Source organism: Carcharodon carcharias, chromosome 15, assembly GCF_017639515.1.
Source record: "Carcharodon carcharias isolate sCarCar2 chromosome 15, sCarCar2.pri, whole genome shotgun sequence".
Lineage (NCBI taxonomy): Eukaryota > Metazoa > Chordata > Chondrichthyes > Lamniformes > Lamnidae > Carcharodon > Carcharodon carcharias.
The window spans coordinates 72,558,122-72,581,385 of NC_054481.1; the positions used below are offsets into that span (position 1 = coordinate 72,558,122).

Consider the following 23,264-nt stretch of genomic DNA (forward strand, 5'->3'; position numbering starts at 1 on the left):
GCCTACTATAGTTTTTCTGACTTAATATTCTGAAGGCCGGGTACATCTACTTTGAGTTTATTTACATATCCTATCAGCAATGTGTTTGTACAAGGGAGATATGCAATATAATATTCAGACATTTCCTTTCATTATACCTTTTAGTTTTCGTACTGCACCATATCTGTTGTCTTACGTGGCCTTCCTCTCCACAAGATTGTCTGTCATTTAAAAATCTCATTAGCTAGGATTAGTTTCAAATGTCAGACGTCGACATTGACCCAACCAGCCTCTGTGATATTAATATACTAAACTGAAGAGGTGCTCATCCATTGAGTGTCCCTGTTACCAGTTCACAGCACTGAGACTGAGTATTGATTTGCACCAACCAGCTGCAAATGTGAATCTCTGTTCTCAGTGGGAAATTTAACATGTACTAAAAGTCTGACTGGAATATGAACATTCTCAAAACATTTAAATAAACAGATCTTAAAGTATTTAAATGCCCAAGAGGTGCAACAGATTTTAGACTTGCCTTGGAGCTGCATTCTAAGTAACAGAACACGGATTGTCTTGATAGCAGTTGGTGAATGTGGTGTTTGCTTACTGAATACAGCTCTCAGGTGAGAGTTGCCTTCCGATGGTCCGGAATTAGGGACCCAAACACCGTGCGAAAAGTGTAAACCTTCTCAATGGCGTAAATGGACTGGCTTAAAATGTATTAGTATTGTTGTAACGTTTAGAGTGTTAGTATTGCAGACCTGGCAATTTAAAACCGGGCTATGAAAATATGCTAAATATACAGATTTTCCAGAAATTACCAAAATCGTTTCAGTAACTGGGGCGGGGGAGGGCGGGAGAAAAGCAAACATTATACCCAGCACTGCAATAGATTCTTTAATGAATGCTTTACATTTTTTTGTAAAATTGCAGATTTGTTTATTTCTCTTGATAACTGGTGCTTCTGGTTAATGTGCGATCCAGCAAGATCAAACCACTGGTTTCTGTAATATCACTGGGAATACAGTTCGAGTCTTCTAGTTCATACTTTCGTACATATGCATAGATTGAACTTTCTTTGTTGTTCTACATCAGCGAATAAGACAGTGAAAGCAGCAATGATGTCCACACGATGGGCAGCTCGGGCCACTATATACGTTTATTCCAAGTGAGGGAGGGGGGCCCATATAACATCAGTGTGGCAATTTTAATTGCATCAGACAATCGCCAGCCTTCACTGAGTGGGTAAGCTGATTATGAATTGCTTGCTGACTGGGATCAGTTCTTGTCTGTATGAGAAGGTGTGTGGCACCGAACAGACAGACAGTGCTGACACCTCCGAGGGAACAGACACTGTTCACAAACACTCCCTCAACTTCCAGCCCAAGCGGATTCCTTCTGACTTTGCTGATCCGAAGCTGGAGATGACAACAACAACAGCAACCACCAGCGCCTCACCTTTCCTCAAGCCCTTTGCTTTGAGATACTTGGCGGGTTCGAGACCGGGAAGCGGCAGACGCCACACTCTTCCCGCCAGCGAGTTCCGTAACCTGAGCCTGACCGATGCTCTCAGTGTGTTCGAGATAGAGCGGGAAGGTAGGCGACTATTGCAACTCTGCACTCTCTCCTGTTGGGGCTCCCCTTCTACTCTCCTCCCTTATTAATCCTCTCAATTCTCCATGTGATTTTCTAAAAAAAAAAATCTTTCTACCAACTCTCCAAAGTAGCTGATTGAATTATGTTGGTTTGTGGTGTAGGCTGTTCGTGAAATTATTTTTAACCCACTTCGTCCGGATGTTTCTATTTCTTTGGTTTAATTGAAGATTTCAGTATTTATGTCTAATTTAAATCATCAAATCACACCAACTTTAACGATTTATGGTATTAATAAATGAGTTTGTACAAATAGAATGTTTACTAGAATTTAAACTAACCCCACTGGCTGTGAACTGACTTCAGTTGATCAAGTAATATGAAATGTTATATACTCCATTCAGTTATCTGGACACCATTTCTGAATGTATTGGACATTACGAACAAAAACTGTGTCTCTTCCCTATTTTCTCACTTTAGCCTTCATTTCTGTCTCTGGAGAGTGTCCTTTACACATGGACGAAGTGAGACGTTTTCTTGAATTGTGCCCCGAGTTATCCCTTGGCTGGTTTGAAGAGGGGAGGCTTGTAGCCTTTGTTATTGGTTCTGGATGGGATAAGGACAAACTGTCACAGGTCAGAAGTGCTTTTCTTCTTACAAAGAAGTGTTATTGCCTGAACCGTTTTGTTTTGATATAAGGATAAAACAATATTACCAAATAGATTATGCTGAAAATCTTCAATAAATTAGGGTGGCACCTGTGGAATTGGAATTAATGTTTCAGCTTTGTCAAAACTGTACATTACAGATAAATGACACTTAAAAGTGAACAGGAAGTAGGAAAACACAAAGATGCAGAATGTAAATATTTTAACCATTGAATAGATTCCACTTAAATAGCAGAAGTGGTATGTGTGATGTGAAAGAGAAATTTAAAAAATCAAATAAGATATAAATGAGATTTAAAAGCTGTGAGAAGTTAAAGGCACAGTGATGGTGGTGGTGGGGAGGTTGGAGGATCCTGAAGCAATGTAAATGGAAGCACAAGAAACTTGACAAAATAACCAGGATTTAGTGGTTCAGGAGCCTCATTGTCTAAGCGCCATGCTGAGTGGCATGGGTCACTATGGTTTTCAAACCTTTTCAGTCATAGCAACAGTGGATGACCTGTTGGAGTTTAGTCAAGCCAGTCTTTAATGTAGTCTAGAACAAAATCAAAAATACCTGAAAAAACTCAGCAGGTCTGACAGCATCATTTTAATGTAGTCTAGATAATTCCTTCTCTGTCAGCTTCCTGCTCTTCTTCCATTAATCCTTCTGGTGGTGATTCAGCACTCCAAACCTCCTGTGCGGATAACAATTCTGAAGAACTCCACTTGTCTTTTGATATTATTTAAGAATTCTCTTGTTCTTCCGGCCTCGTTCAGTGCTTCTCCGGAACCTGGGAGAAATAGTAGTTTTCCACCAAGGGGAATCCACCTGGGAGAGCATGGTGTTCTGACAGATAAACCTTCCCCACCCCACATCCCCACTGCCCTCATCCAACATATTAATTCCTCTGCATCAGTTGCTGAGAGTTTCCTGTAATTGTTTCAGATGTCGAATGTATGAATGTTTTTTTTTGTTTTATTCATATTCATTTTAGTATTAAAGTCTGTTGCAATCCAATTTTATTTTGAAGTTTTATTCTCATGGAAAATAATTAGTTCTTTGCGCATGCCCGAGGTGTATTCCTGTGTTGATGACTAGCATATTTGTGAATTTTAACTCCTGCCATCTGGTATTACATTCCATTAACATAATTTACCTGTACCCATTGTCATTAAAGTATTAAACATCTGAATCATATCTTCTTCCCTTCTTCAATTTACTAATGAGTCTTACTTCATACATTTGATCTAAAATCTTTGTTGCCCTTCTCTAACTTCTGAGATGTTATGTATCCTTTGAATTTGAAACACAAACTTAAAAGACATTTATGTGCTCTCTGTAATATTACTAAAATAGCATAATATTTTGTCACAGGATCTATACTCCATTCTTCTGACATTGTAAATGGTCGTCATCTTATAGAGACCTTTACAAAAAGTGGTCCATTGTATTGTTTTCCTCCTTCAACTCCAAGACACGAGAATTCATTCCTATAGTTGAACTTTTTGCACCTACACATAATTCCATTACATTTATTCAGACCTGGTATTTTTATATCTTTTCTATCCCCTACAATTTTGGCATTAGCAGACTTTCACAACTTCTACTTTTAGTGAGACAGTGAAATGAAGGTCAGGAACTGATTTCTAGAAGTTCAGTGATATACAGAACCTATTGAAAAGACAACCCAATATTTCAGCTGCTTATTCCAATTTCAATGATTTACTTTTGCTAATACAAAACTGGTGTAATAGAATACAAGTATCACATTTAGATTGTTGCAAAAAATGGGACAGGAAATAACTGGAAAATAGGAGTTCACTTCACACTTAAATTAAGATTCAATTGACGTCATTATATTTAAGATCAATATGATCTATTATGCTCAAGATCCACTCTCAGAAGACAATGATTTTTGAATTTACAGGATTAATTGAGTAAAGTTAAGAGCACACCTGAGAAATAAGAGTGCCAATGAAGATAAATTTAACTAAAAGGAAACAATATCATTAGAAGCAAGACTTTAAGTTCAAACTAAACATTTTATCCTGTACCTTGAAGACCATGCATTGCAGTCTAGAATAGAATAAAAACATGGAGTAAGTTTTAACGTGCATTGATAACATTTGCCCAGCTGCATAAGCCACAGAGGAAAGAACAAATTCGCTGTGGGGGCACAAAGATGATTAAGTAATAGCTTAAGTCTCAATTTGAAAATATTTGCACATCTGTATTAAGAAAAAAAATGACTGGTGGTACATTAAGTTATAGTTAAACTAGTTAATTTAGCATGTGTAAGAAAAGCTACAGTTACCTAAGCAATCAACATCTTGAAACTAAGCAGTCAATGCTTTGTTTTTTGACAATAAGTTGGCCTGGACGCTGCTGTAAAGCCCAAGAATGTATTACTTATCAACTCCCAGGGCTGGATTTTCAATTGGCAATGAAACTGCTGTGGACAGGATTTAGAAATTGCATTCCTGAAGTGCACCTCTGGATCCTGTGCCACTGGGATGCACTCCAGTTTTCAAAAGGAGGGATTCATGGAACCCACTTGCCTCCAATTAATGGCCCATTAAACTCCTTATGGAGCTTGTTAATGAAACAAGGAGGGAAAGAATGCAATTTTCAATGTGAATTTGGTGAATCTGAACAATCTGGTGCAGGAGTGCACAGCTGTCTGGTTCAAAGCAGGGTGTTTTCAATGCTGTGAAAAGTTTCAGGACCTGAAGGATCTTGCACTGGATCGTGTACATTTCCTTTTTGGCCATAAGGCCACTTTCTTGAGTGTTCATGCTGCTGCCCCTCAGAGTTGCTGCTTGCTCTCTTTGGCAAATAGTGGCAGGCCCCATCATGGCTGTCGTCTGCCTTTGCAGCTCGCACTCTGCAGGCACTAAGTATGCCTCCTGTGTCATTAGGGCCATTTGCTGTGTGGGGTCCAAACCTGGAAATTATCTGGGCATCAGGGTCCTGATGTCACTTGCAGCTCCCTAGGATTTTCCAGTGCAGCTTGGTCACTGTGTACTAGCTTTGTGAAATCAGTCCAAGCTGATTTGTCTTCTGATTTTACTTCTCTACCTTCTCTCAGTTAAGTATCTTAACCTCCACTTAGTACCTTGGTGCTCTGACCAAAATCAGGAACTCAAGCATCCAGGGTATTTGCAGGGTGTGAGCAATGTGCCCGTCTATCTGATGGACCAGCAGTCAGCTACTGGCCCAGAAACTAAGCTTCCTACTCAAGGTTTTTATTCAACGTTAATTCAGATTGTAATACATCCATTTTTCAAATTATTATTCCCACAGCAATAATTGTCAAGGAGGTACATCAGCTGCAAAGCACTCATCATCGTAAGAAAATACAAATGATGCAACTACTGTATGGTTGAGAATTTTCAGATGTTTGCTAAACAACCTAATGTACATGCATTAATTCTTGGCTTTTGTAATTTTAGAAATTAATAAATTAATGTTTCAATTGCATGTAGGATGCTATGACCATTCATGTTCCTGGAGGTCCTACTGTCCACATCCATGTCCTGGCTGTTCACCACAGATGCCGTCAGCAGGGGAAAGGCTCAATTATTTTATGGCGATACTTACAATACCTACGATGTCTCCCCACAGTGAAACGAGCTGTTCTAATGTGTGAAGATTTTTTGATCACATTCTATCAGAAAGCTGGCTTTAAAGAGATCGGACCTTCCGGCATTGCAGTGGGTCCTCTCACGTTTACAGAAATGGAATACACTCTTGGTGGAGGAGCTTACTTGCGGAGAAACAGCGGCTGCTAAGTTATGGTGTCAAGTTTAGCCATAAAAATTCTGTTGTCATTTTTCAAACATGTTGATTCAATTTCCTTCATGTTATCTTTAATGGACTGGTGTTCACATTAAATTGTCTGTGATGTTTCAACTATCAGAATCCTTTTCTGTTTTAAGTAGATTAACAATATTATTGAAGTGGAGGTCATGAATTTAGTGCCGAGTTTCAATCGATGAACCAAAATTAATACTCTGAGAAATCATGGGCAGAACTCTTGGCTTCAGCAGGTTGCATAAAGCAGCCCACCTGTTACACACCTCACCCACCTCCACTCATTTAAATCCTGTGGTTCTTTAAAGTTGTACATATCTACTGGCAGTTGTAATCTTTAAATGAAATGTGTTTTAAACTTTTACTCACATATCTTTGAATAAACGTCAAATATCTTTCTGGTGCATCAAACTGATCAACACACTGGACCAGTTGCACTACATTTGGCTTTAATAGATTGTGAAAAAAATCCAAGGATTTCAGCAATTATGTGGTTACACTAATATTATCTATATTATTATTCTATAATAATAGTATTAGATCAGGCTCCCAATCCAGTATTTATTCTAAAATGATATATTCCATCAATTCAATAATTATTCACCCATGTCTTTCCCAAAGTCCTGTCTCTACTCCTAGTAATGATAACATTTTGCCAAAAATATAGGGACATATTTTAATCTAACCTGTCCAGAAGGAAACCTAAATCACTGCCCATTTTATAGCCCACCCAATTTTAAATAACTGAGTGTTCCATTCGTGTAATTAAATGTCTTTCGATGTTTTAAATTGTGTAATTTATTTGCCTGGCTTCAGTTGCATCTGCATATTGCCAAAATCGAAATACAATGTTATGTATCTTTATAGATACTGTGCTTTGTCTGTAATTTACCATACTTTGTACTTGAATTGTTTTTCAATAAATGATGTTATCATGTACCACAGTCTAGACACTGTTAACCATCAATAATCTCCTGCAATTTATTTCATGCCAATACATTATTAAAGATCAGATGAGATGTTAGAATAGGTAGGTTATAAAATTAACCTTAAAAATTAAAACATTTTAATTAAATATTAATTAAAAAATTAAAAACAATTACTCAATTGAATAAGGTTAATAGGACATATATATTCACATCTGTGTCTTTCAGTTATATATGAAAGGTTGTAAAATATATTTGCTTTTTTTGTTCAGGCGTGATTCTGTTCTTAACAGATCACTTCAAAAAATGCTTCTTACTTCATTCCAAACTGCGACTGCTCTCTTTCCCATTTAAGACTTCTATGTGACAGGTAGGTCTGTCCTCATTAAATAATTCAATATTTGCATCTAAAATTGTTGGAATCTCAGCTTAAACTTAATTTACTAATTAATAACACCTCAACAGAGGATTCCTCCAGAATCAAACAAAATCACAGAAACATGCTGGTTGCTCAACTTGAAGTTAATCATTTCTATTTTATAACTGATCAGTCTACGACTTGCAGAGAATCAAGTTATAGTTCTTTAAATGCAGTTCTAATGGAATGGAGTGTTTCCAGGTGGTTTCAATGATTGCAAAGGTACCCCAGGTGAGTTTCCTGCAGGTTCTCTCACTTGCCCACCCAAACTTTAGCAAAAACCCTGGAAACAATATGCACACCACTTTCCTGGTGTTTCAGAAGCAGAAATTCTCTTCCCCGCCATCAATTTCAAACTTATGTTTGAACATAATTGACACTAAATATTTGGATCCTTGCAGATTTTGTAGGGTGATATCCAGCCAAATATATTTCAAATATAAATATGGTTCATACCTTTTAAAAATGTAGGACGTGAATTATAAAATATTTCCTCTTGGTAGATCAGTTGTGAGTAAGCACTACACAGGAGAGTAATTAAATCTAGATTATCACTGCATACTTGCTGATAATTGCTCAGAGTGATAACATAGTGATGGCAATAGAGTTATCCTGTAATTTTCACATCAAAATGCAACAAAAATCACATCATGCAAATGTGGTCAAGTAACTGCTACCAAGTCGGCTGTGGGAATTCAAAACTGAGTCATTAAAATATGCGACTCAAACAAACACACAAGTAGCAAATTATATTCTGTTATGAAATACCATTAACTTTTTGCTGTTAACTCAAGTCTATCAAAAAACTAAAGTTTATATAAACTTCTCTTAAAAGTCAAAGTGTCAAAATGTTAGCACAAAACTCACTGGAATGATAGAAGGAAAAATTATTCAGCAAACAGTGAGGTGTTGCTCATATTTTGCAATAGAAGAAACCTCAAAAGTAATCTATTTACTACATGTGAATTGAAGTTTCCTGTAATAGGATAGAAAAGGGAATGGATTTGGATTTTCGCTCCCTTCTGGTTAATTAATATTTCCACTTTTGTCAACTACTTAACTAGTTAGTGTTTTCTTTAATAAGTTTTCTGACCAATGATTAGTCTGAATCTATTTAGCTTTTGACCAGATAACATAACTGATCCACGTTAAGTGATTACCATTTGCTCCTAATTAACCTGTCACTGCTTTTCCAGTTTTGTCTCCAGTTGGACTGGTTCAGATCCCTGAGTGGTAATGTAATTTACACAGTACTTAAGCAAGATAAGAGGAACAAAGCAAACAATCCCACATATATGCAATGTACATTATACCAACAAAATTACATCTGAAATGTTGCCGCTTATTTAGACATTAATGGTCTTGTTCTATGAAGGTCTGATAAGATTTATATATACTTGGATGTCAGAACACTGCAAACACTATCAGGATTCACACGGTTTTAAAGTGTCAGTGTAGTGTAAAAGTTAAGGCAGCACAATACTCAAATTTTTACATTGATGGAATTTTCATCATCGTGGACTCCTCTCTATACATCAGCTCAATGCATCAGTTCCATCAAACTGGTGCATCATAAATGATGAAAATGATACTAAAATAAAGAACAAACGAGAATTTTCCGTGAATAGGTATTCACAGTAGAAATGCATATGACTTATTATATACAGCACAGGATACGTTTCTGTTTGTGAAAACAACCAACTTTGACTTCTAATTTTAATGGGCATTCACATTCAGGCATTTGGAAAAATGAGTTTGCTGAGCTGAGCCATTTGAAGGAAAAAATGGGATTCTTTCCACATCATTTACCAAAACTACAATATGACACCAACGTCATACTACAGCTAATACTGAGAAAGACTACAACAAAATGTTAACAAACTTGAAGAATGGACATGTAAATTATATTGGATAATTGCATGGTGATGCATTTTGGTAGGAGCATTAAGGAAGACACCTAGTCCTTGGATAATGAGAATCTAAATGGGGTAAAGGTACAAAGGGATCTGGATTTATAGACACACAAATAATGAAAACTAGGAACTCAAGTTGACAAAGTCATAAACAAACGTAAACAAAGCACAGAGATTCATTTCTAGAGAAACACAATTCAAAAGGTCTACATATTACAAAATGAGTAAAATGCGACTGGAGAAGGTGCAAAAAAGATTTACAAGAATGACACCAGAACTGAGAAGTTGCAGCTATCAGGAAAGACTGAACAAGCTGGGGTTTTTTTTATGGAAAAAAAGAAAACAGGTGACCTGATGGAGAATGTAGTATAAGAGTGTGGTATATACAGGGCTAACGGGGGACTGAGTACAGTACCGCCTACACAGTGATGTAAGAAGGCACATGACCCAGAGCTAAAGTCCGTGTGGTGTAGGCCAGAAACGTGTTAAGATCTAGACATGGAGATAGCTCCATGCCTGTGCTCTTTATTGTGTATGTGTCTAGTTTCAAATAGTTAATGAAGACTTGCTGTTAATATATAGAAGACGACAAAAACTTCTTTAACAAACATGTTCTGTAACCAGGACCATTACAACAGAGGCCTTTAAAATCATAAAGAGATTCCACAGTAATTGACATATAGAAGGTGCTTCCACTCATGCGAGTGACCAAAACTAGAGGCCATAGACACAAGACCATCGTTATTAAATCCAAAAAGGAATTCAGAAGAAACTTCTTTATCCAGAGTGATGGGAATGTGGAACTTGCTACCATATGAAATATCACAGACAAGGGGAAGCCAAATAAATGCATGAGAGAGAAAGGACCAGAAAGACACTTTGATAGAGTCAGGTGGAGTAGGTTGAGAGGATCTTCAAGTGAAGCATAAAAGCTAGCAGAGACCAGTTTGGCTGAGTGACCCGTTTCTCTGCTATAAATGAACAATGTCAATGGTGTGATTTTTTCAACTGTTTAGAATAAGCATACATAAAGATGAGGAGGATCATACAGGTCTGCACTAAGAGCTGGTGAGTGGGAAAGTTTCATGGTCTAATTTCTATCTAAAGTTGAGCCTTTTCTTTAATTTAGCAATTAACTAAAAATAACTCCTTAAATTAAGAGAAGTTAAACTTTATTCCAGCCTTAATGCAGGGATATACAAACTGTCTTGAGAGCAGCTGCAACAAGTTAATTGGGTAGGTAGCTTAAACTGGTTTTTGGAAGCTTGAATCAGTTGTTTTTCAGGGAGCATGAAAACTGGCCTTCCTCAGTGCTGCCTCATCCGCATTGAGTGCACTGAGTGTAAAGTGGGAGTTAGGTGAGTGTGGGAGTTTGGTGTAGCTGGCTCTTATTTTGGTACAAGGTGAGGAAGCTGGTCAGTAACTGGTACGTTATTCTACTTTTTCTAATTGTAATAGATAGTTTTTAAAGTTGCAGTATGGCAAGATAACTTGGCCCAGTGGACTGTGCAGCCTGTGGAATGTGGGAAGTCATGGACGCACTGCGTCCCCTAGATGAACACATCTGCAAGATGTGTCACCGGCTGCAGAAGCTTGAACTTTGGGTTTCAGAACTCAAGTGGTGGATGGAGTCACTATGGTGCATCCATGAGGCAGAGAAGTATGTGGATAGCACCATTTAGGGAGGTAGCCACACTGTAGGTTAGGAATGTGCAGGCAGAGAGGGAATGGGTGACTACCAGGCAGTCTAACAGAACTAGGCAGGGAGTGCAGGAGTCCCTTGAGTTGATCATGCTTCCTAACTGGTTTTCCATTTTGGATACAGATGAGGATGATAGTTCTTCCGGGAAGTGCAGCCAGAGCCAATTCTGTGGCACCATAGGTGACTTAGTTGCACAGGAGGGGAGGAAGAATAGTGGAAGAGCAACAGTGATAGGGATTTGATGGGGATCAGACAGATGTTTCTGTGGCTGTAAATGTGACTCCGGGATGGTGTGTTGCCTCCCTGGTGCCAAGGTCAAGGATATTATGTAGTGGCTGCAGGGCATTCTTTAGGGGGAGGGGGATCAGCCAGAGGTTGTAGTCCACAATGGTACCGATGACATAAGTAGGAAGAGAGATGAGGTCCTGGAAGCAGATTTTAGGGAGTTAGTAAGGAAATTAAAAAGTAGGACCTCTAGAGTAGTAATCTCAGGATTACTCCAAGTGTCATCTGCTAGTGAGTGGTGTAGGAAGGAAAGCATCAGATTTGAGGCATCGAGACTGGTTCTTGGACAGGTAAGACCTGTACAAGATGGACGGGTTACACCTTAACAGGACCAGGACTAATATCCTCACAGGGAGATTTGCTAGCGCTGTTGGGGAGGGTTTAAATCAACTTGTCAGGGGGGTAGGGTGGGAACCTGAGAGGTAGCTCAGACTGGAAGGAAGTAAAGCTGGTAACAGGAAATAGAAAAGTAACAAGTGAAATTAGAAGGTGGGCGAAACGAAGGTGAGCATCAATTAGGCTTAGAATGCGGAATAATGTAAAAAAAGACAAAGTTAAAGGGACTCCATCTGAATGCACACAGCATTCGCAACAAGGTAGATGATTTAAAGGCACAAATAAAGGTAAATAAGTGTGATCTAATTGTCATTACATAAATGGCTAAAGAGTCACCAAGACTGGGAACTGAATATTCAAGGATGTCCACATTTAGGAAGGACAGGCAAAAAGGAAAAGGAGATGGTGTTGCGCTGATAATAAGGATGGGATCAGTAGATTAGTAAGGGAGAATCTCAGATCAGACGAACAAAATGTGGAATCTGTTTGGATGGAGCTAAACAGCAGGGGCAGCAAACGTTGGTAAGAGTTGTTTATAGGCCACTAAACATTAGTGCTAGCGTGGGGCATGGTATTAATCCGGAGATTAGAGAGACATGTAGCATGGGTAATACAATAATCATGGGTGACTTCAATCTGCATAAACATTGGCTAAACCTAATGAATGCTAATGCTGTGGAGGACGACTTTCTGCAGTGTGTTAGGGATGGTTTTCTAGAGCAGTGTGTTGAGGAACTGACTAGTCAACAAGCTACTTTAGATCTAGTATTGTGTAATAAAAAAGGGCTAATTAATAATCCTGTCGTAAAAAAACTCTTCAATGACCATAATGTGGTAGAATTTTACACTATGTTTGAAAGTGAGGTAGTTCAATCTGAAGTCAGGGTGTTAAATTTGAACAAAGGAAATTATGAAAATATGAGGAGCAAATTGGCTGAGGTGGATTGGGAAAATACAGTAAAAAGTATGATGGGTACATAGGCAATGGATAGTCTTTAAAGAGTTGTTACATAGTTTACAACAACTATACATTCCTTCAAGGCACAAAAACCCAAAAAGTAAAATCAACCATGGCTAACAAAGGAAGTTAAGGATTGTATAAGATTCAAGGAAAAAGCCTATAAAGTTGTCAGAAATAGTAATAATCCTGAGGATTGGGGGGATTTTAGAATATGCAAAGGAGAACCAAGAAACTTATAAAGAAAGGGAGGATATAATATGAACATAAACTAGCAAAAAACTTAAAAATGGACTGTAAAAACTTCTTTAGGTACAGAAAAAGGAAATGTCTGGCTAAGACAAACGAGGATTCATTTCAGGCAGAGTCAAAAGAATTTATAATTGGGAATAGAGAAATGGCAGAGAAGCTAAATGATTACTTTGTGTCTGTGTTCATTGAGGAAGATACAGGAAAACTCTCAGATTTAGAGATCCAAGGGACTAGGGAGAATGAGGAATTGAAAGAAATTAGTAATAGTATGAAGGTTGCATTGGGAAAATTGGTGGGGCTGAAGGTTGATATATCCCTGGGACTTGATATTCTACATCTTGGATTATTGAAAGAGGTTGCTATGGAGATAGCGGATGCATTGATGATCATCTTCCAAAATTCTATAGATTCCGGAACGGTTCCTGCAGGTTGGATGGTAGCAAATGTCACCCCATGATTTAAGGGAGGGAGAGAAAAAACAGGGAACTGCAAACCTGTTAACCATACATCAGTTGTAGGGAAAATGCTAGAACCTATTATAAAGGATGTGATAATTGGACACTTGGATAATAGTGATCTAATTGGGCATAGTCAACATGGATTTATAAAGGGGAAATCATGTTTGACCAACCTGTTGGAATTTTTTGAGGATGTTATTAACAGAATTGATAAAGGGGAGTCAGTGGACATAGTATACTTGGATTTTCAGAAGACTTTTGATAAAGCCCCCCACAGGAGGTTGGTGAGCAGAACAAAAGCACATGGGATAGGAGGTAATATACTGGCATGGATTAAGGCTTGGCTAATGCAGAAAACAAAGAGTAGGAATAAACAGATCATTTTCACGTTGGCAGGCTGTGACTAGTGGAGTACCGCAAGGATCAGTACTTGGGGCCCCAAATGTTCACAATATAAATCAATGATTTGGATGTGGGGACCAAATGTACAGTTTCCAAGTTCACAGATGAGACAAAGCTAGATGGGAATGCATGTAGTGGGGAAGAAGCAAAGTGGCTTCAAGAGGATTTCGACAAACTTAGTGAGTGGGCAAGAATGTGGCAGATGGAATATAATGTGGAAAATATAGGTTATTCACTTTGGCAGGAGGAATAGAAGTGCAGAGTATTTCTTAAATGGTACTTTAGAAAGTGTAGTTGTACAAAGGGACCTGGGTGTCCTTGTCCATAAATCACAGAAAGCTAACATGCAGGTGCAACAGGCAATTAAGAAGACTAATGGAATGTTAGCCTTTTATCGCAAGAGGATTTGAGTATAGGAGTAGTGAAGTCTTGCTTTAATTGTATAGAACCTTGGTTAGACTGCACCTGGAATACCTTGTGCAGTTTTGGTCCCCTTACCTTAGGAAGGTATTTTTGCCATAGAGGGAGTACAGGCTTGTTCCTGGATGGTAGGACTGTATGAAGAGAGATTGGGGAACTGGGCCTGTATTCTCTAGAGTTTCAAAGAATGAACTAACTGAAACCTACAAGATACTTAAAGGGATAGACAGGGTAGATACAGGTAAGATATTTCCCCAGGCTGGGGAGCCTAGAACCAGGGAACACAATTTCAAAATAAGGGTGAAGCCACTTAGGACCAAGGTAAGATGATTTTTTTTTTTACTCAGAGGGTTATGAATCTTTGGAAGTCTCTACCCCAGAGGGCTGTGGAAGCTTAGGTGTTGGGTATATTTAAAGCAGCAATTGACAGATTTCTAAATACCAATGACATCAAGGGATATGGGGATACTGTGGGGGGAAAAGCATCGAAATGGAAGATCAGCCATGATTGTATGAATGGCGGAGCAGGTTCAGCAGACTGAATGGCCTATTCCTGCTTATATGTTCCTATTTGCATGTTTAACAAATGTAAACTCTCATACAGCATTGCATAAAACAATTGCAGCAGCTCTCTTAGGGGGGTAGTGTGTAATTACAATGTAATGGAGTTTACATAGGCAATTTCCATGATAAATGTGGATTTAGTAATTTATAATGGAAAGGCCACAGATGCAAGGTTTTAATTACAGACAGATTGTTTAATGACTTGACTTCAGAACATATGGCCACTGATATCCTGAGAAGAAGCCAAGCCAAATTAAATTCCAATGAGTTAAAATTTCTAAAGATGTACAGCAAATCAGAAATACACAAACACAAATCTGGTATCCACCACTTCTTCATGTATGTTTTATATCTGACAACTGGTTAAAATGCAACATCTGGACAGCTGTTTCTAAATCTCAGCATGGACTGTCATACGTGCCTTAATAATCTTAACCTGTAAGAATATATTATGCAAATAGAAAGAATAGGCATTTTATCATACACTGATTTGAGTATTTCACTGATACAGGAACAGAACACATTTCAGATGGATCATTTTACCTTTTAACTGATTTGGTTGACCTTTTTCAATGCACCTTTGAAGATGAGGGACACAGTGCAGACCCTTGCATAAAGACTGAGGTGTCTGAACACATTATCTACAGTAATTATAATACATCCTTAAGAATATGTTAACAGCACAGTCTAATTTATGGAATTATAATATCTACAGTTAAAGATTCTTTTCTTTTTAAAGTGAATGCTGCATGTGCCAGACAGTACATAATATTTATTTGATGCACACAATGCTTTCTAAGGGAGAGAAAGCCAGGTTTTTGTCAGAGATGGAACCCTGTCAACTTGTAGCTGCATTAAAACACATTCTTGGCATGACGCACACTCACCCTGTGGGGTCTTTGCTCCCTCGGTTGTACATATAAGCAAATGTACTGGCCTTCAGTAAATTTCCTCACTTCAAGCTTCGTAGAATGTAAACTTACTGACTGCATGAGAAACATTGCACAATAAAAATCATAAGTCTCTGCTTCACAGTGTTCGATTATGGTGTGTAACAATAACCCACCAAATAATATAGCCAATGAACTTTTATTGTTGTCAGAAACAATGTTAGTGTTTATAAATTGCCAACTTCAATCACAGATGCAGTTTCTGTTGTTTTGCAGAAAATCTATTCCCTCAAAATACATCATGCCATGAATTGGAAAATAATAAACAATCTTTCAGCTTTCGGTAGGATCTTAACTTTTAGCTCTGTTATTCTGATATTGGGCACAAGTGTTATTTGGATCCAGATCCAGCTCGGTTTGAAATTTCATGTCCATTATATACCTACCTGAATCCAGTGGTACAATATGATAGTAAAAAAAAAAATGTCTGAAGTCAAGTAACTGATAAGAGTGCACATGTGGGGTGACAAGCCTTAGGTTTTCCTGAAATATTATTATAAATGTAAATTTAAAGACAATCCATGGGGTCTTATCAGTTGTGATTATACTATTCAAAAAAAAACAGCTGAAGGGAAAGGACGATGACAACATCAAAAATTTAAACTCGAAACACAGTAAGGCTTCTGTCATGTATTCTGCAAACCAGCAGTCCAATCAAACGGTAGCTAAAACACTACCTGGAATTCATCACCACTTTAGCAGTAGTAAACAATACAAGTTTTGATTTAGTGCTAAAACTAGTGTAATACAAAATTGGCAGCACAAAATGTTGGTTCAAAAATAATGGGGAAGGCACGTAGGTCAAATTTAGAGGTGGTGTCCAGAGTCCAGAGATGTGTATGGAGCATCAAGTGCTAAATGTTATTTTTGAATTAAAAAAGACAGCATCAGACAAGGATCTGAATAATTACTTGAATATCACCAACATTTTGGTAGAGTAAATTCTTCTTAGTGTCCCCATGATGTAAATACTGCTAACAACCAAATCTGTAACATTGCTTGATGTCTCTTTCAGTCTGCGCAGTCCGTTTAATGTAGATGTGCATTGAGGTCATACTTTTCACAGAATTTATCTGTGAACGGAATACAAGTCAGATATTCGCACCATTCACAAGTTATTGGGTAAACGTAGAACAAAACCACCAGTCCTGCAAAAAGTCCTACAAAGGTGACAAGGAAGATCATGATTTGGCATCGCTTGCGATATAAGTCAAATCTCCCGAAGCTGATATATGGGAGGAATGCAAACGATAGGAAAAATCCACTGATGAAGCCGGATATATGAGCAAAATTGTCAATCCATGGGAGCAGACCAAAGGCAAACAGGAAGAAGACGAGAGCCACCAGTTTGACAAAAGCCCTCCAAGGCCTGGCTAGAATCTGCCAACTCTGGAAGAGCTCCACAAAAAGACAGGCAAGGATGCCAAACTGAGATCCTGCAGGTCCAACCTTAAAGACACAGAAACAAAACGTAATTAATTTACTATTCCGCAGAATCTGAATCCTTCCAACTCAGTAACACAGTTCTCCCAAAACACAATGCAACCTCACCATTTTGGATACAATTCTATTTTTACTTAGCTGCCTTCGTACAGTTTATTTTCCACTGTTGCATATCCTTCAAATTGAGATAAAAATTTTTAAGTAAAGCAAGTTAAACGAAGCATATCCTGTTCTGTTACTGAACAATTTCAATGAAGAAGCTAAAATGAATTTCTATAAATGAAAAAACACAAGTGATTAAGTCACACTAGGTTAAGCAGAGCATTTTTACACATTAAAGATGCTGTGATGAAGACTCATTACTACAACATAGCTGATCTTAGTTGACAACAAATAGTTTACAATCTGCTTTTATACTGGTCTTCAATCGTCAGCTTCTGTAACAATCTTGCAGTTTGCAGTATCAAAATAAGTGTCTTGGATTTTTGTCAAGAACTTCTGATTTTTCAGGTATGTAATCTTCATCAGATGATTGTAGGAGAAACATGTTTTTTCTCTTTTTGATGCTGACGAACCTGTTGTGCTCATCTGAAGTTGGGGAGGAGGTACATTGCTTAGCAAGGGAATGAAGTTTGCACTGAATCTAACTGTGCTATACCTGACCTGAGACTACTTGGTATGGCCACTGGGCACCTGATAGGGAAAATGTTCCATCCCCAACATTGATATCTCTCAATTTAATGAGCACAAAAGAATCATCAAAATAAAGGCGGTAAGAAAGAAAGGAAGGTCATATGGACTCAATGTTAACTCTGTTTCCCTTTCCACAGATGCTGCCAGACCTGCTGAGTCTTGCCAGCATTTTCTGTTTTTATTTCTGGAAACAATATATCTCTTCAAATAAAAATTACACAGCCGATAACGTGACTTACATATTCTGTAACTGAGAGCGAGTGGACAAAGAACAATTTTCCCCACTTAGTTGAGGGGTGGCGGCCTTTTACTTTATCCTGGCCCACTCCCTTTGTGTGCTTCAGCTTCAGGATGTTCAGCATGGCCTGTCTTATTTAACAACAGTCTGAAATGAAGGAACTTCACTTCTACTGAGCATTGCTCCCAATCAGTTATGCACAGCTTTTCTCTGCAGAAACAGCAGCAGTGAATTTGACACACACACACAGGGACTGTGTCCATCTTGAACCCTAATTGTGTGAAGAAGTGAATCTGCTCCATCTTATAATGTTGTCTGTGGACTCAACATTCCAAATAATATGTGCAGATTGAAGTTGCAGTAATGACGCGTCCCCTGCTGCACTCAGGTCAATTATATTTTTCTTTATTCTTTCATGGGATGGGGGCATTGCTGGCAACTGTTGCCCATCCCTAATTGCCCTTGAATGGAGTGGCTTTCTAGAGGGCAGTTAAGAGTTAATGATACTTCTGTGGGTCTAGGCCAAACCAGGTAAAGATGGCAGATTTCCTTCCCTAAAGGACATCAGTGAACCAGATGTGTTTTTACCACAATCAATGATAGTTTCATGACCTCCATTACTGAGATTAACTTTTTAATCCCAATTCCACCAGCTGCCATGTTGGGATTTGAACCCATGACCCCAGAGCATTAGCCCGGGCCTCTGGATTACCAGGCTAGTGACATTCCACTACACCATTATCTCCCCATGCCCTGTTATATCTTCTGGTTCTCATTAGTTTAAAATAATCACACTTTCTGCTAGAGCTTCAAGTGGATTTCTCCCTACTCTCCACATGGCTGGTGGATTGATCAGCTGACATTGTTGTTCAGCACATGACTCCAGTGCAGCAGTAAAACGTGGCACCCCGAATGTACTTTTGCATTAAATTAGTTCCTATTTCTTTGCAAATATTTAAATATATAATGTCTCTATATCAGTATCAATCATCAACTTTTTTCTATAAACTAAAGAAGATTGACAACTGACTTTTAAGATGTTCAGTTTATTTATAAAAGTGAATTATAATTTGTTTTCTTTTCTAATAATATTATTCACAGTATCAGTTAGGTGCTAGGGTGTTGTGCCTCCATCTTGTATATTTGGCAGCTTTCGCACTCAGTAATGAGTTACAGCTTTGCCTGTGCAGTGTGCTTTGTGTTGCTCCTGGTGTTGTAGGAGTTGTGACTGATGTTGCTAATGTTGTGCTTCTTGCTGGTGACATTGTTCAGGTTTTGCCACTTGTTGGTGATTTTTTCAATGTTGACGTGCTGTTTAGTGATGTTGTCCCACCGGTTAGTGATGTTGATGATCTTTTTTGCTTTTCCATAAGAACATAGGAGCAGGAGAAGGCCATTCAGCCAGTCGAGCCTGCTCCGCCATTCAATACCATCATGGCTCATCAAACACTTCAATGCCTTTTACCCACACTATCCCTATAACCCTTTAGGTTATTGTTAATCAGAAATCTGTCAATCTACCTTAAACATACTCAATGACTGAGCTTCCACGGCCCTCTGGGGTAGAGAATTCCAAAGATTCACAACCATCTGAGTAAAGAAATTTCTCATCTCAGTCCCAAGTGGCTTCTCCTTATTTTGAAATTGTGTCCCCTGGTTCTACACTCTCCAACCAGGGGGAACTTCTTACCTGCATCTACCCTGTCTAACCCTTTAAGTATTTTGTAGGTTTCAATGAGATCACCTCTCATTCTTCAAAACTCTAGAGAATACAGACGCAGTTTGCCCAATCTCTCTTCATAATACAGTCCCGTCATCCTGGGAACAAGACTGGTGAATCTTCGTTGCGCCCGTTCTACGACAATAATATTCTTTCTGAGGTAAGGGGACCAAAGCTGCACATGGTACTCCGGGTGCAGTCTAACCAAGCTTCTATACAATTGAAACAAGACTTCACTGCTCCTGTACTCAAATCCTCTTGTGATAAAGGCTAACATTCCATTAGCCTTTCTAATTGCCTGCTGCACCTGCATGTTAGCTTTCAGACACTTCTGGACAAGGACACCCAGGTCCCTTTGTACAACTACACTTTCTAACCTCTTAACATTTAGGAAATACTCTGCACATCTGTTCCTTCTACCAAAGTGGATCACCTCACATTTTTCCACATTATCTTCCAATCTGTGATTTTCTTGCCCACTCACTAAGTCTGTCCAAATCCTCTTGAAGCCACTTTGCATTTTCCTCACAACACACATTCTACCTAATTTTGTGTCCCTGAACTTAGAAACATTACATTTGGTCCCCACATCCAAATCATTGATATATATTCTGAACAGCTGGGGCCCTAGTACAGTACCCCACTAGTCACAGCCTGCCAATGCAAGAATGGCCCATTTATTCCTACTCTCTGTTTTCTGCCTGTTAGCCAATCCTTAATCCATGCCAGTATATTGCCTCTTGTCCCATGTGCTTTTAATTTGCTAATCAACCTCCTGTGGGGGACTTTGTCAAAAGCCTATGTCTATTGACTCTCCTTTATCAATTTTGTTAGTAACATCCTTAAAAAAACTCCAACAAATTCAATAAACATGATTTCCCATTTGCATATCCATGCTGACTATGCCCAATCAGATCATGATTAGCCAAGTGTCCATTTATTACATCCTTTATAATAGATTCTAGCATTTTCCCTACTACTGATGTCAGGCTAACAGGTCTGTTGCTCCCTGCTTTCTCCCTCGCTCCCTTCTTAAATGGTGGGGTGACATTTGCTACCTTCCAATCTGCAGGAGCCATTCCAGAATTTATAGAATTTTGGAAAATGATCACTAATGCATCCACCATCTTTATAGCAACCCCTTTCAACACTCTGAGGGTGAAGAATACTATGATCTGGCACCTCCTTTAGCCAGTACCACCACTATTAACAACCCTTCGACCTCTTTATGACATCTTTTGCAATCTCTCCTTTGCCTCCACCTATCGCTGGTCTTCTGTCCAGCTTCACCTGTCCACCCCCTTAAACAGTATATATTTCACCACATTTCTACTTCTATTATTTCTGAAGAGTCATACGGACTCGAAACATTAACTCTTTCTTTCTTTCCACAGATGCTGTCAGACCTGCTGAGCTTTTCCAGCAATTTTTGTTTTTATTGCCGTAGTACTGGCTGTGTTTGCTCTATTTCATTAGGCCACCCCTTGATCACTTGCTAGGAGAACATATGTAACTCATCTTTGCTTGTCTCATCCCTAATTTGACTCAGTTTTGGTAGTGTTACTTTCACAAGGTGACGGATCTTCACACCTAGATCTTTTTTCTTATGTTTCTTCAGTGGCAACAACTGAGATAGGATATCTGCCCACCCCATTTCTCTTCCTGGGTTGTATTTCAGAGTGAAATTGTAACTCTGAAGCTTCAAGCATAACCTCTGTAGTCCTGCTGGAGCTTTACACAGATTTTCCTTGTAGATCTGCTCCAGTAGACAATGATCACTCTCCACTATGAACTTTATCCCATTGAGACATGTGTAGAATTTCTTTCATCCATACATGGCTGCCAAAAGCTCTCTTTGTGTTGGCACATCTGGTCTCAGCTGAGGTTAGAGCTTTGGATACGAATGCTATTGGCTTTCCCTCTTATGCCAGGGCTGCTCCCAGTCCTTCTGCAGAAGTATCTACTTTCAGAGTAACAGATTTCTTTTTCTAGTAGTATGACAGAGTTGTCTCCTTGCATACTACTCCTTTGAGTTTGTTGAAACTCCTCTCTTTTGACTCTGACCAATAGTATGCAACATCTTCTCTCATTAGCTCTCGCGGGTTTGCTGTGTGTTCTGACATGTGAGGTAAGAACGAACTCGTTCTGGATCAAGCCAAGGAAACTTCTCAACCATTTCTTGTCATTTGGAGCTTCCTGTAACTTTTTCAGTTGGGTAAACCATTCCAAAGAACTGGCATTCTATTACCTTTACAATACATTTGTGTTTAGCTTGATCGCAGCTTGGTGCAATGCAGTGTCAGTGAGTGGTAGGCCCACTATGCTTTAGTCCTGGCACTTCAGGTTCAGGGCTGGAAAATCATCCTTAAAGAACCTTGAAACCAAAACGTAAAACAATACCTCCTGAAGAACTAGTTGGAATTTTTCTTATACTCCCGCCTTCCTGAGTGAGTTTGACAGTTTAGCGACAAATTAAGGACCATAGACTAGTGTCGATTAGAAATTTAGTTTAGACTGTCCAAAGTTATTTTACCCTTACAACTAGCAGGGAGAGGACATTTCTATCCTATTAACAGAGGCTACACTGGCTCTGCTGTAAAGGATAAATCCTTAATCTACTGTGTCACTCAGTCCCCAAGGAGCTACTTGTTTACCAGTTTAGAAAGTGGCAGTCCAAATGATAAATATCACAGAAATAATGGCTCATTATGTTGTTGCATATTTAAGAGAAAACGTCTGAGGTAAACCCTATCATTACTAGAGACGACTGTGAACAAACACGGAAATTTCCTGGCCAAACAAATCTTTTGTTTCAGGTTATTTGATGAATGCCAGGCACATTCAGTAAAACCATGAGTGACTCGTGTGAAGCATTACAGAGTAGTCAATCCAATTCAGATCCATTTCTATTTAACCTCAACAACTTTCAATGCAAACTAAATGTACTTATGCAAGAGAGGGGCAATCTAACTGTCATTACAAAAACACTTTAATGGACTCAATTGGAAAGTGGCATTTGTAAAATTGCAGGGTACTCAAACTGCTTGCACTTTTAAAAAAATGCAGTGCAATGGTGATGTTTATTTCATTAGCATCTCCAATTAGCTCCTGCTCATGGAAACAACAAAAAAAAAAATAGACCTTTCACTATTCAAAGAGCAGTGCTATTCTAAAACCTGTAAGAGAGTTCTGTACAAAACTACATTTTTTGGGTCCTCTTTTACATAGTCAATGGAAAATACCAATTAGAATTAGACATAAGTGAGCAACCATAGAACATTGGTATCAAACTCTTCCTTTCTCTAGATGGAGTTTTTTTTTTGAAGTAGTTTAAGCTACAGTGCTAAAAAATTATAGAGAGAATCAAAAGGCAATGAAATTGCTGCTTGTGACATGACATAGCTGTGTTTTGGTAGACCAAGAATGATTGTGGCTTTCCACTCTGGAATTAGCATTTCAGTTTTCCTTTATACGATAAAGAATTGAATCAATTTCTCTGTAACTGTGCTGAACATATATTAGATTCCTATAAGATCAGTAACCATGGTTT

General features: G+C 38.5%; 2 protein-coding genes across 25 annotated transcripts in view; one reads left to right on the top strand and one right to left on the bottom strand.

Annotated features, from left to right (window-relative positions):
• The first annotated feature begins 1,235 nt into the window (after window positions 1-1,235).
• On the top strand, window positions 1,236-6,014 carry LOC121288389 (serotonin N-acetyltransferase-like). The gene is made up of 3 exons (XM_041206942.1): window positions 1,236-1,575; window positions 2,053-2,207; window positions 5,709-6,014. Exons 1-3 carry the CDS (start codon window positions 1,236-1,238, stop codon window positions 6,012-6,014), a joined length of 801 nt encoding a protein of 266 aa, XP_041062876.1.
• Window positions 6,015-15,745: 9,731 nt separating this feature from the next.
• The window catches only part of LOC121287988 (inactive rhomboid protein 1-like), a 393,414-nt gene continuing 385,895 nt past the window's right edge, over window positions 15,746-23,264 (bottom strand). For 23 of the 24 annotated variants that reach the window (XM_041206186.1, XM_041206191.1, XM_041206172.1 and 20 more), the window contains one exon: window positions 15,746-17,069. In XM_041206186.1, the coding sequence (XP_041062120.1) occupies window positions 16,650-17,069 (420 nt within the window). In that variant the 3' untranslated portion in view covers window positions 15,746-16,649. The remainder of the gene's footprint in view (window positions 17,070-23,264) is intronic. The other variant, XM_041206195.1, reaches the window with a different exon arrangement.

Coding starts and splice junctions, on each gene's coding strand:
- LOC121288389 (XM_041206942.1), top strand. CDS start 1,236: ATGAATTGCTTGCTGACTGGGATCAGTTCTTGTCTGTATGAGAAGGTG. Junction 1,576..2,052: donor GTTCGAGATAGAGCGGGAAG/GTAGGCGACTAT, acceptor TTCTCACTTTAG/CCTTCATTTCTGTCTCTGGA. Junction 2,208..5,708: donor ATAAGGACAAACTGTCACAG/GTCAGAAGTGCT, acceptor AATTGCATGTAG/GATGCTATGACCATTCATGT.